We start from the raw sequence: 13,791 nt of genomic DNA on the forward strand, positions 1-13,791 counted from the left end.
AGATACCTATAGATATTTTAAATAAACATTTAGTTTAATTTATAGTTCATTAATTCATGGTTTATAACAGTTTGCATTATTTTGACCTGCATTTGGGTTACAGCACATCAGAAGTCTGCAGCTATTCATGCAGCAGCCAGCAGAGGGCAGCATTATACAAGACTTTAGAGCTCATTAGCTTTCTGTAAGCAGGTTTTACAGTTTGCTATTTTTACAGAGGTGGCATAATTTTACACCCAAGGAAGCTCCACACTCTCAAAGTTGTTTTATTCTATTATTTCCAGTTGTATCAAAGTCCCACTGGTGTTAATTTGCTGCTACTTTATAGAAGAATAATGGTTATTTCTCTTTTACTTGTTAAAAATAAAGGCTGACCTTTAGTTTTTTGGTTTTTTGAAAGAAAAAAAAATCACATTTGTCACATTGCTTTGCAGCATCTCACTCTGGGTGTTGGACTTTCTCTTTCAGGCTCACCATCTCTGCAGAATGTCCAATGCAACTGGAGGATTTCCCCATGGATGCCCACGCCTGCCCCCTAAAGTTTGGAAGCTGTGAGTTAACACACCTCCGTACACATCTACACCATGAATAACAACTTTAAATGGTAATGGAAAAAAAGCAAAATCAGAGTTAAAACGTGAACAAAAAAGCAGCTGATTTGACATTGCCTCACTTTCAGGCTCTTTATCAGAGTGTTTGACAGCCCTCGTCCCTCTGGTTCTGAGCTATTGTGGTTGTGCAGGAGAGGACCATTTAGACACTGACACACTCCTCCTGATTAAGCCATTAATCATCATGTCAGAGCACCGCTCCATCTTCCTTTACTTTTCAGCCTCAGCCCCTCTAATAGTGCAAGGCTATTCATATTTTTGCATATCTAATCAGAACTAATAGCCTCAATTCATGAATTTGAAATTGAAGGAAAATCTAAGGTGATTATTTTGTATTGATACAAATCTGAAAATGGGGGAGTGTATGTATGTAATTAGTCACCATCAGACAATTCTAAGAAAAACATCTTTTAGCTGCAATAACAGCACAGATCTCTTTAGAGTGCGATTCGACCAATTTTACACATCTAGAAACCAGAATCCATGCACATTGATCTTAGTCATCATCAATCAGATTGGATTGAGCAACTTTGGAAATCTTTGCAGCTTTTCAGTCGACTTTAGCCCTAGACTTTGAACCCTTCTAAGCATGAATATACGTTAATGTGATCTTTTTCATTATGTCTGAAATAGATCACTAAGCCTAGATATAAAATTGTTACATTGGCTCCCCATATCTCAGAGAATTAGCTTTAAAATACATGTTGGTCAATCAATCATTGAATGGCTTAGCTCCAAAATACATTAAAGACTTGCTGTCAGTGGATCAACAACCTACACCTCTCAGGCCCCTCTGGATGGAATCTACTCTGCAGAACCAGAACCAAAACATGAAGAAGAGACCTTTATTTCTAAGTTGTTTTAAATTCGATAACAATGATGTAATACATCAAACGAATTCACAACGTGTGTGTAAGTAGCATAGCTTACAGGCATATTTACAAAATTTACACCAGAGGCTTTGAAGTATGCTCCACTGAAACAGGTTTTTGAGCAGAGAACTACAGTATTCTGACATGGGTGCAGTGTAGTCCTGTTTCTCTGACTGTGACTGGCTGGATGTGCTCTCTTCATCCTCTGACATGGGAGCTGCCTTGGAGCTCGTCTGCCTGGCTGTCTGTTTCCTGGTTGGGCCGCCTTTTACATTTGCTTTCTGTATCTCTGCTTCTGTCTCCTTGAAACCCAGTCGGCCTCGGCAGATGGCCGCTCACACTGAGCCTGGTTCTGCTGGAGGTTTCTTCCTGTTAAAAGGGAGTTTTTCCTCTCCACTGTCGCTACAAACATGCTTAGTGTGAGGGATTGTATTTGAGTCAATGAGTCGATGCAATCAGCTGGTTTTCCTTAGATAGAAAACTTTGAATTAATTTGACTGTATGATCTGGTGAACTGTAAATTGTCTTGAGATGACATGAGTTGTGAATTGGTGTTATATAAATAAACTGAACTGAATTGAATTATAGTAATCTAAGGGTAAGTTATGAAATAATTTTGATCACTGTAAAGTTCGTGTCTTGACTTTCTGGTTAGAAATGACATGTTTTAGTTTGTCACAACTATAAAGAACTTCTGTAGGATCTTACAGGAATAAACAGCTTTAAAGGTATAGCGGAGGATGTTCTTTTTCTGGGTGGATCATCAAAATAAGTGGTCCTCCTAATTGTCAATCATTCTGGTGATATGTTTACAGAACGCTGTCCTACGTGCCCGTTTTCACTTACTGGTAGTGAGTCTGACATAATATAAAAACTGCAAATCTTTTTTTAGAAAGTAAGCTTGTATGAGCGATGCAAACAGCAACTTTTAAAAAGAGCGTGCACGAGGAGAAATGGGCTCATGCACACTCTCACACGCGTTTAATAGACGTTCGCTCTCAGGAGCGGGTACAGGGTTGTGCATGTACATTTTATTTTTTTAAAGTGGAGAGAGAGGGTCTTTACAAATCCTCCACTAAACCTTTAAGTTTTGTATGTTATTTGTCGTAAGGGCACCAAGCAGAAGATGCACCTTGGCTTTCCCTCTGCTGGTTTCTTCCTTGATAAACAGAGGCTTTTATGAGCCTGAAAGTAGAACTTACACCTAAAGTAGGTGAAGCGCATTCTGTTATATCTATTTAACATTATTTACCTGTTTAGCTGGCAGGCAAACAGTGAAGCACTAGCTTAACTGCTGACTTTAAGAACAACACAGAACAAAAAGGGGAATATCAACTTAAGCACATGATAACAGGAGTACAGGTAGTAAGGGACAGGTGAACTAATCTAATTACTGAAAGCTCTGACTGAGGAAAGGACGTTTAAATAGTACAGAGCGAAACACACAAGGGAAAACCAATCCCCACTGATACAAAAGACAAAAAAATAACTACAAAAAACAAAAATGCAAGCAAGAGAAACCAGCAAACAAAAAAGGCAAACATACAAAAGTAAATCAAAAGTTCCCCAAACCATCACACACTGTGTTTTCATGTGCACTGAAATGTTTACGTTTTATTTCCTGTGAACAGACCACCTTCCACATGTTTGGTTTGTCTTTCTGTAAATGTAAACATCATATTTCTTTATTGGCGTGCTTCTGTGTAGTTCTTCCCTTAGCAGGGTGCAGCACTAATATTTGTCCTGTCCAATTATTCTCTTATCCAAGTTGTGGATCTATGAAGCTCCTCCAGAGTCCAGGGACAGTTAAATGCATTTTTATTCTATTTATACATTTTTTTTAATGTTCAAAAATGGGGGTAATGCTTTAAACTCACCTTTACTGACTTTACTGCTGTGTTCCTTGTTTTGCTGGATCTATGCTGGGATTAAATTAGACAAGAGTTGGATTCTAGTTTAGTTATTTCTGAAGGCAATTTATCAGACTGCTTTTTATTGCATGATATATGAGTAAATTGTCAATGTAAAAAAGAAAAACAGAGGTTAAAGTGATTTTGCTTGATTTTACTGGATTAAATGAAAAAAAAAAAACGATTCATGAAGAGACTTCCTCAGGTCCATTAAAAATCAGGTTATACATGCGGTAGGAGAGCATTTAAAGCACTTAACCTCACTTTGATTCACAAGTCCAAAATAATCTGGGAAGTTCCTGCCCTAGACGCTTAAGATGATCATTTAAGGTGTTCCCTGCCTCTGACGTATGGGCGGTGATTCCGGGCCGTAGGAACAGCATCACACCACATTTATCCCCTTCCACGCCTGCTTTGATCACCTCCACCCACAGCTGACACCAGCAGCAGGGATAATCGGGACAGGAAACCGAAGCTCCTTTTCACACAGGGAATGCTCTGTAAGGCCCCCACCATCACGCCATCTTGTGCTTCTTAACTTTAATCACATAAGGATTTTCTTGGGGCCCTTTAGATTCAGACTACCTGAAATTACTAATAGTTTATCACGAATAATTCTTTCTACTTTATTCCAGTTCTCATCTGCATCTTTTATTTTGTTTCCTGCACATCTGAGAGGTTTATTCTTCTTTAGGATAAAAGAAAATAAAACTAGTAAAGGAGATGAGGGACTCGTTTGTTAGAGAAAGTACAAACTGGCTTTTTGAGTTTACTCAATCTGTGTAAGGGATTGGATTATGAATGGACTGAACTGCACTGTTTGTAATTGGATTTGAATTAAACCTGTTACTGTTTTTTGTATGTGGTCCTAAGAGGACTTTTACTGCAGGCTGATGCTGCTGCATATATATTGTCATGTGGGGGAGGAGGTTTATATATATATTTATATATATATATATATATATATATATTTATATTCAGCCTAATTCTGTCTGTTTTGGCTAAATAAAATCCAATTTAACAAGTTGTCATTGAAATACAAAATATAACAGATAGAGAGATATGTCGGCCTGTTGCTATTTTGGATGATATTAGTCTTTTTTTCTTGCAGCCAAAGCGTGCATGTTTTGACTCAACAGTGCTTTTACCAACCATACCTTAAGATCGAGTGAAGCCTATCCAAGGGTGCTCCCTCCATTTGCTGTCCATTGTTGTTTAGTTTGATTTATTTATAAATTTATTTTGTTAAAAGTTTGATCTATTTACTTTATTTATCATTTGGTCATTTTTATCATGGAAATGGAAGAAGAAAGAACACATTCAGCTAGAGGAATCAGCAAGAAAAAAAATCGGCAGTATATATTAAGGAACAGTTGGAATCGACCTTAAAAATTCTGTATGGGTTGAACTTTCCTAAACAGATGAATTATGGGTTATTTGTTCTCAGTAATAATCAAGCTAATCTGCGAAAGCTTGAAAGGTTTGCTAACAGCACTGTAAAGACCAAGGAACACATTGGGCAGGTCAGGGCGTCAGCTGAAGGAAAAGCTTATAAAATGTTGTAATGACCCCTAGCCTACTAAACTAGCCCCACCCACCAGTGGCCAAAATCCTTTTTGCCTGTGAGTGGTCTAGCCTCGATCAATGCCCCAGGCCCTAGAACTGGCGGGCCAATCACAATGCAGAGATGTGTTTTGAATTTCTGGATGCAAAGCGGGTGGGTTTTTTTTTATTTTTTTTTTTTATTTTGGGGTTTTTGAGGGCGAGACGACAAAGCTGCGTGATGCTGGAGAAAAAATACAAGGAAGATGGCAACAACTATTGAACAGTTCTCGTTTGACTCCGCTTTGGAATTAGTATAGGAAGGATTAGACCTGGGTTTGAAAAAGTTTGTTGAATAGGAAGAGGCTCTATGCTCTTTCATTTTTAAGATGGACGTATTCACCGTTTTACCGACAGGCTGTTTGTTTACACTCCCCCACCAGCTTTCTGTCGCGCACATTCAGTTGCGCTAATTGGTCAGAGCGTTGGCCAATAGGCACAGACAGCAGTTTGAAAGACAATAGGTAGTTCTCATCAACAATCTTCTGATGCCTCATTTATCGGGGCCAGACTAAATTACACATTTAATTTCACATTTAGTCTGGTTTATCAGGCTAAATAACTTTTTATCAGCAAATCCCATAAAGCACTGTTCAATCAGCTCAGCAAAAAGAGCATTGGCACAAGCCCGATGAGTCATTGTTGTCAACCTCAATTGGCAGGTAGAGCGTTAACAGAGATCCAAATGAGAACCTAAGACATATCTTTTCTTTGCTAAAGAATTACAAAAAAATAGCAACACATTTGTGCCAAGCTGGCTGAGCTAAAACTCAAAGGACCTGTAGTCACCTAGCAAGGAGGTTGTGGATCAGCGACCAGGGTGTCGCTGCATGTGGTTTACATGGTCTCTCTATGCACACCTGGCTTCTCTTGTAATATTACAGCTTCCTCCAATAGTCTAGAAAAATCTCTTTTAGTTGGTTGATATTCTCAGTCATTCAGGTCATAGTCATTCCAAAAAATTAAAAGTTAAAAACAATTCACTGGACTTTGTTTTAAGTTTGAAGACGTTTCGCTTCCCATCCAGGAAGCTTTTTCAATTCAGAATTCCAGGACTAGCATTGAGTTTGAGGTTTTATACAGTAGCCCATCAAAACCTTGTTTTGTTTTTTTGAAAACATGCAAATTGAAACGGACGAAAGGCTCCACCCCCTTGGGATGGGGGTTGTTTGGCTTCTTTTGTTAGCCTGCAATGCCCCATACCCATCAACATTCTGAACCAGAATGTTCACATTTTGGACAAAGAAAATAGGTGGTTTGAGACGGCCGTGAAGGAAGCCATCTATGTTAAGAAAGAAAAAACAACCTTAAACAGAGAGGGTGTACTCAGGTTCAGCTTTCAAAAACCTACAATGGAGCAATTGAGTTAATGCCTTCCCACTATCATTGCAGAACCTGTACAGGAGAGCGGAGGACTCGCCTATTCAGCCAGGCCAACAATTCACTTTAACGACCCCCCCCCCCCTTTCAGACACTTAGGGGGCATTGCAGACTAACAAAAGAAACCAAACGACCCCCATCCCAAGGGGGTGGACCCCTTCGTCCATTTCAGTGGGCTCATTTTGATGGGCTACTGTATAAAACCTCAAACTCAACACTATTCCTGATATTTTGAATTGAAAAAGCTTCCTGGATGGGAAGCAAAACGTCTTCAAACTTGAAACAAAGTCTAGTAAATTGTTTTTAATTTTCTTTTTTTTGGAATCTCTTCTAGTTTGATCGGTGTCTCTAAATTGCCTTTAATTATGAGTGTGTGCATTGTTGTGTCTGTGTGATGGACTGTTAACTGTACAATGTGTGGAAAGGCAACAGTTCAAAAAACTTACCAGGCACTACAGTTTGCTCCACAGCAATATTTACTACATTAGTGCTTTTGAAACTTTGACTAAGTGTGTGCATGAGTGTGATTCATTAAAATTGGGGATAAACGATTAACAGATTCTTGTTTTATTGATTCTAAAATGCCTTTTAACCCTGCTGCAAATGTATAAAATCTCGCCAGTCTGTGGTTGTCGGCTGTAAAATTTGCTTGGCAGTATATCCTGTTGCCTCAAACTGCATTAACCTCGGCTAATCCTTTGACCTAATGGACAACACTCACCCAGCAGCTCAAGGCTTTTCAAGGCAAAAGTAGACCTGTCCTTTGGTGCTGAGTTAATCACCTTCCATGGACTGAACTCTGCCTCTGTTAGTCTAATTCTCTCTGTGTCCATCAGATGACTTGGTGATCTATAAGGCCCAGTTTCTGCACATATAGTGAGGTTTTCTTTGCAGGCGTAACTTTCTGAAGGATTGCTGTGGACATGTCCCCACCAACAATTTCAATACACAGACTTTGGCTCTCAACAAAATGTGGGACAAATATCTAAATTAGATTTTGCTGCTTTTGAAGGAGGATTATCAATGATGTAGCTGAAAAGGAAAACATCCATCAAGCCATCCACATTTCTCTGGATGGGTTGATGGATGGATGAAACCGAAATTGTGTCCAATGATATATTGCTGTTGGCATCAGAATCGGCTGTTATTCATCCTTTTTCTTTATATACATTAATGTCTAACTACTTGTAAATATAAATTTCACCGTATTTTGGTTCTGTTGTGTTCTCAACAATAGGAAAGCATTCAATAAATATATGTTTGAGCTAATTTTTGGAAAATACAAAACCCTATTGAAAGCGTCTGTGTCGAGTAACTGTATGTCCATCAGCCCCCACCCTTAGACTGTTCCCACCAACTTTTGTTACAAAGTTACACCCTTGGTTTACTTCCTTTATCTCAGATCTTACTCTCCTGGTTATCTCTAAGTAATAAGCTAGTTAGTCTTTCTTAGTGTGGTGTGTCATCTTCCCTGCAAAGGCTGTGCATAGGTATAAAACTAAAGGATGAAAAGAAATTTAACTGAGGCCAAACTTGCCTTGCAAAATTATTCACATCCCTTAAACCTTTTCCCCATTATGTCACTTTACAACTACAGGCCTTTTTTTAATGTCTTAAGATTTAAGACATAAAAAACACCAATGCCAAAATATATTGTATTATGAAATAAGGAGAATTGCTAAAATAAGGTGGGAAATTCTGGTGGCATACCTCCACATTTATGCTATTTATTGGAGATGAGAAGAAGGACATTTTCCAATTTTTCAAACCAGGATTAATTAACAGCCAAACAGACATGCTTTACTGTTTCCATAGCTTGAAACTGTGCTGCAATCAGGTCAATATACATAATTTGGTGCGTATTGATGGTTTGTTAGAGCTAAAACCCAGCTATATAACTTGAGACGGTTGGATCTCCCGCTAAATTAGTCATGTGATCCACAGCGTTGCTTTATGGCAGTCTGATCTGCCTTAACCATGAGCGCTAGCAAAGCTACAAGTTGTTGTTCGGCAACAAACATAAAACCATTTCCTGATCAGACATGTTTTTTGGTTCTCTGATGTAGGAGTTAATCTAGAGAGGTGAAAGTAGCCTTGAGATTACAAATAACTCCATGAATTCTCAATCCGGAAATTACATTTATAACAATTCTAGTGTCTAAAAGTTACACATTGTTGTTTTAAAATGTATGTTTAAGATTTATTTCATAAGCAGCATAGTAACAGTGAGAGCATGGGGGGAAAAAGACTCAGTTGTTATTGATCCAGGCTGATTACAAAGGAGCTTCTGCACCTGCCCTTTTATGCTGACGCCGCGTTTCAAGTCATTTGTTTTCAATTTCAAGGCATAAAATAGCAAGCAATTTAAGTTGAGACTCACCTCCTTACACTAAGCATGCTGCAAATCTTTGTATGTTGATATCTTTCTGTCTCATGTTTACTGAGGTGTAATGAATCCAGAATTTAACAAAATCTGACTATGGTGTACAGAGATGTCCTAAATATGCCTCCCAACACAGACAGATCCAATGCTCTGTAGGTCTGTATTTATGTTATCTAGTAGGATTTACTATTAGTCGCGTTTCAGTTGGCCACAAGACTATTTATCTATTTTTATTTCTTTAGATTGTATAGTTGAGAAGTTTGTTGGCGGTCCATAAGTGAACCACCGGTAGTGAGAAGAGGGAGCAACAGAGAGCGGCTGGCCGACATCTGAGCTCTAGAATAGGATCGACTGTGAGATATGTGCCGCTAACTCAGTGGAGCTTTAATATCCGGCTTCAAACTGACTTCCCTGCAGCAATTCACCACAAATTTCTGAAGCAGACTTGAATTCACCAAGTTCTTGTTTGTTGCACATCCCATACTGCTGAGTTCTTTCTATATTGTGGAATTTTGAAAGAACTTCAGCGCCATTTTAGCCTCCCTATATTCTGCAGGCACCTGTTATGATAGCTCAGTGACAGCACTAAGGGCTATTTCATAACTCAGATATCAAAATATGTAGTTTTGGCTAGTCAAAATTAACTTGAACATATCTTGATTAAAATTCCAAATGTGTGAAACTTTAAATGATGAATCAGGCAATGCCATTTCAGATATCTCAAAAGGCATTTTGACTCTCCAAAATGTGATTGATTGATCTCTTGAATTGTTATTTTAAGTAGTCAAAATATAATTTCAGATATCTTAATGTATCATTTACAATACTTTAAGTTTAAAATGTAGTTTTTCAAAGTTAAATGGATGGTCAGAAAAGCTAATTTTATGATAAACGGTCGCCATAAGCCTGCAAGCTTGCGCTCAGGGCAGCAAATCAGGATTTTACACAATCCTCTCTACACATTTACAGATCTCACACGGCAGAAGAGTATCAAAAATCACATTTGTAAAGAGAGCCAATCGAGAAACTGCTTGACTTCTAATGATTTGTCTGTATTTCTGGGTATTGAAGCAAAAATACATCAGACTTCAGTGACTCTGTGTGTTTACAGACTGATCTAAACATTTGTAGATCTTAGTACACATTTGCAAATTTTAACACACATTTGTAGATCTGAATACAGATTTATGGATATTTTAAACATTTGCAAATCAATTCCAGAACAAGTTATTTAAGACATTTGCAAATACTCGTACAGACGGACAAATCTCCTCACACATTTTCAGATCCCACTGAACATACACAAATCTAGATACAGACACACAACTCTCCACACACATTTTTAAATAATTTTGCAACAATATTGCTCCCGTATGTATTTTGCTTCGATTAGAAATTTAAGACGCATTACATTATGGCTTCCTCTTGGAATCTGCAGTCTGCATGTCTAAAGCTGCCCCTTTAACAGTGGCTCTTTCTAACTTTGAACAAATGTTATACAGGAATAAAAAAATGAGTCTAAATTAAATCAGTGCAGCATTGTTTTAATGTAATTATGTATAAATATAGATATTTTTGCATTTATGGATTATATAGTATATAAACAACTGAGTCACTGAAATTATTCAGGCCTTTTAAATCATTAGGTTGCAAACTGTAGGCTTTACTTTTTTCAGTTGGTTGTTTATTTTCGTTAACATTTTTTAAAATTACTATTCAGAAAGGAATTGGCAAGCAGTCCAGTAGCTATAATATTTCTTTGCTTGCATATACCCAACAAAAATACAAACTAATTTAGATTAGTCACTCTAGTTTTCTGCTTTCTGTCTTCTCTTCAAGAAAAAAAGGAAAAACATAACACCATTAACAAAGTATTGTCCAATCTGTTTGCTGTTAGTATTATCAAATAGCAATTATTTATTTGCTAAAATAACTTTGTTTAAAATGTATTTATTTTTAATCTTGAAATATACGTAGATGCATTTATAGAAAGTGAGAGAATAGGGTGTGTCCACTTTTCCTTTACAAAGAAAACCTGTGTAGACTGCAGTGCGTTTTCTCTTCTCCCACGCAACACAAGCGTGCACAACCCTGGTTTCATTTCTAGTTGTCTGTAAACTTGTGCAAAAATCTCAAACTCCTTGGATTTGCTGTCATAACTCATTCAGTTTTGAAAAAGGTAATGCAGTAGATGCTATTTTTTAGGGTTTAAAAGATTTATCAGCAGTGACGATATCAACAAAAATCTTTGCTAAGAAAGTTAGATTGTTGGTTTTCAGGGTTCAGTAGCCATTTCACACCAGTTGCACTCTAAGAATTCAAACTGTATGGAAGAAAAACAATCTCATTGAAATCTGCCTTTTTCTGTCCAAAGAATTTTAAACACTGATTTTTTTTTTACACATTGAATTTCTTACACTGAATTGTATCTGGTGAAAATTCAGCTGCAAAAAATTCAGCTGCAAAAAAATTTGCCTGCAAATGTGCTGTCCTTTTGGTGAACTCAAGCCAAAGCAATCTACACTTGATGCAGTTGAACAGCACTAGCCAAGTAAATTAGCTTATTTTGTTCAAAACAAATAAAAAGGAAATTTGCCACTGGCGGCTTCTTCTGGATCAAACCAAGAGCCTTGGCAGACAGGGGTGCTGCACTACCTGTGATCGGCTCAGTTATTTCACCCAGTCTGATTAGATTAAAACTCTAATGGCTTTCTATTAGTAGCTGCCTGATGTTTTGTAATCATATATTTATTTAACAAGAAAAACTCAGAACAAAGCTATGTCCAACTGTTGTGTCACTGCTCGACTGCATCAAGTGTCGATTGCTTTGGCTTGAGTTCATCAAAAGGTCAACACATTTGCAGCTGAATTTTTTGCAGGCGAATTTTTCGCAGGGAAATTTTTTACCAGATATAAATTCAGTGTAAGAAATTCAATGTAAAAAAAAAAGGCTGATTCCAAAGAGGCTGTTTTTCTTCCATAGAACTGCAGCTTCTGCAGGTACGTTACATTATGATAGCATACCTAAATTCATTTTTGCTATTTAAAAAAATATATATATATAGATAAAATTGCATAAATGCCAACAGCTGCGATAAGGTTTCTTGCAGGAAATCAGCACTTAAATCCAGAGGACAGCATCGAGATTTATTTCAAAACGTGCCTAAAGCCACAGCGGATAGTTAATTGTTAAAAAGCTCTAAAATAATTCAACACCAAAGCAATGCATCCACAGCTGGTTATAAAGCTTAGTCCCGTGAGAAGGTTTGGACTCCTTATGATTTATAGCATTAGAGAGCAAGTAGTGAATATAGGATGGACTTTTATAGGCTTTTATTTTGAAGTTTTATAAAATAAATTAAACTTTTTCTTTCTTTACTGTTTTTGTTTAATTAGAGGTGATGTTTAACCCATTAAAACATTTTTAACAAATTCATTGACTAGATTTACATGTAGACATTTTCCAGTTATATAACTTTAAATATGTAGCCTAATAATTAAAGCCTCCCTGTCAGCAGTTGGTAGTTTTTTTTTTCCTGTTTTAAGGGTAACTTTGGTAAGTAATGCAATTGGACAAGGGATAGCCTTGAAACTTGTTTAAAGTTATTCACTTGAACTTACTTAAAGTTATTTTCCTTAAGAAGTATTCTAATAAATCTAACTAATGATTTGCACAGGAATATAAAAACATTATTTATGCCAAAGCTGGAATTTTTAGAGGAGTTATGAACATATACAATATATTGTTTCAGTACCTGAAACTGAGAGTAAACTCATGACAGTAGAGCATTTTAAGCTCTACATAATGGCTGAAGGATGGATCAGCACAACATTATCTGCTCAACACAGGATTAAACAGGACAACGCACCTGTAGTATTGGAAAATTGTGAGAAACATACCTCTTACATAATCATAGTCACGTAATACCATGTCTATCAAACTTTTTTTTTTTTTATGTCAGAGATCCCTTCTAGACAACACGTAGATGTAAGTTAAAAATATATTGAGATTTTGGGGGTTTATTTGCTGCTGGATTTGTATTATGTCTATATTATAAGTAGGCGGTGTTGAAAAGGTCATTGATGATGGGTTTCAGGCTTAAATCAAGATTTATCCACCTCACAGTTTGAAGAAATGACCAACATATCCTGAAGTTCTGGTAACAGTCCACACAACGCAATTACATTGATAGTTATTTTTAAATCAAATAGGCCAAACTTACTCGCTAATTGTATTGCCTGCTTTGACAATCGGGACAACACTTAATGAAGGTTGTAGCATTCAGAAAAAAAACAATTTCTCTAGATAATCCAGTTTTAGGTCTTCTCCTTTACCTTCTTCTCATTAGATAAACCCACAGCTTTCTTTCAGGATTTAGTTTTTCTTACAACGTTGAACAGAGGAAAAGGTTGATATGTATCCCTTGAAACATACATATAATGTTGCTTAAATGCCTATCCCTAGAGATGTTATGAGATGAGCCGTGGCTTCGAGGCGTGTGTTGAGTAGTGGATGGGGCGTTACCCCGAGGCTTGCTTCATTTGGGGGAGGAGCCAAAATCGATGACGCCCGAAGCCTCGCTACCCCTCCATACCATGTGAACGCTTCGGGAAGGGGTTCAGTGGAACTTAAGCAGGCATTTAAACAGCCTCAGTATTCAGTCAAGATGTGAGAGTTTGTAGGAGAGTTGGATAGAGTTTGGATATATTCTAAGAATAGATTGTTTGGGAAAACATCCAATCTAGTTGGATAAAACTAGTTTGGTTAGATTAAACAATGTAATGATCAAAATCTGAGCAAGCCACCAGTTAGTGATGTAATCGGTTTTAGGTAGTATCTGAAGAGCTATCACCTTGCTAGTCGTGTCAGCTGAAAGAGATGGACTTCCACTCTTAGGGTTCCTGGTTCAAGACTCATCTCAGACTTTTGAAAGTCACAATAAAACGCAACAAATATTTTGGCTAATGTGACTAATTTGTATTGGTTTGCCCTAATATAAATATAGATTGGGTAAAAACACTGCCAAATTAGA

The 13,791-nt window shown here is 37.2% G+C and overlaps 2 protein-coding genes across 4 annotated transcripts in view; one reads left to right on the forward strand and one right to left on the reverse strand.

Moving 5' to 3' along the window:
• Window positions 1-13,791, reverse strand: part of gabrb3 (gamma-aminobutyric acid (GABA) A receptor, beta 3) — an 89,689-nt gene that overhangs the window by 65,439 nt on the left and 10,459 nt on the right. The gene's annotated exons all lie outside the window — the stretch shown is intronic.
• Window positions 1-13,791, forward strand: part of gabra5 (gamma-aminobutyric acid (GABA) A receptor, alpha 5) — a 44,804-nt gene that overhangs the window by 12,591 nt on the left and 18,422 nt on the right. For all 3 annotated transcript variants that reach the window (XM_015398916.1, XM_015398915.1, XM_015398914.1), the window contains one exon: window positions 469-551. In XM_015398916.1, coding sequence (XP_015254402.1) covers window positions 469-551 — 83 coding nt within the window. The remainder of the gene's footprint in view (window positions 1-468; window positions 552-13,791) is intronic.

This window comes from Cyprinodon variegatus, unplaced genomic scaffold (genome assembly GCF_000732505.1).
Source record: "Cyprinodon variegatus isolate N-32 unplaced genomic scaffold, C_variegatus-1.0 Scaffold972, whole genome shotgun sequence".
Taxonomy (NCBI): domain Eukaryota; kingdom Metazoa; phylum Chordata; class Actinopteri; order Cyprinodontiformes; family Cyprinodontidae; genus Cyprinodon; species Cyprinodon variegatus.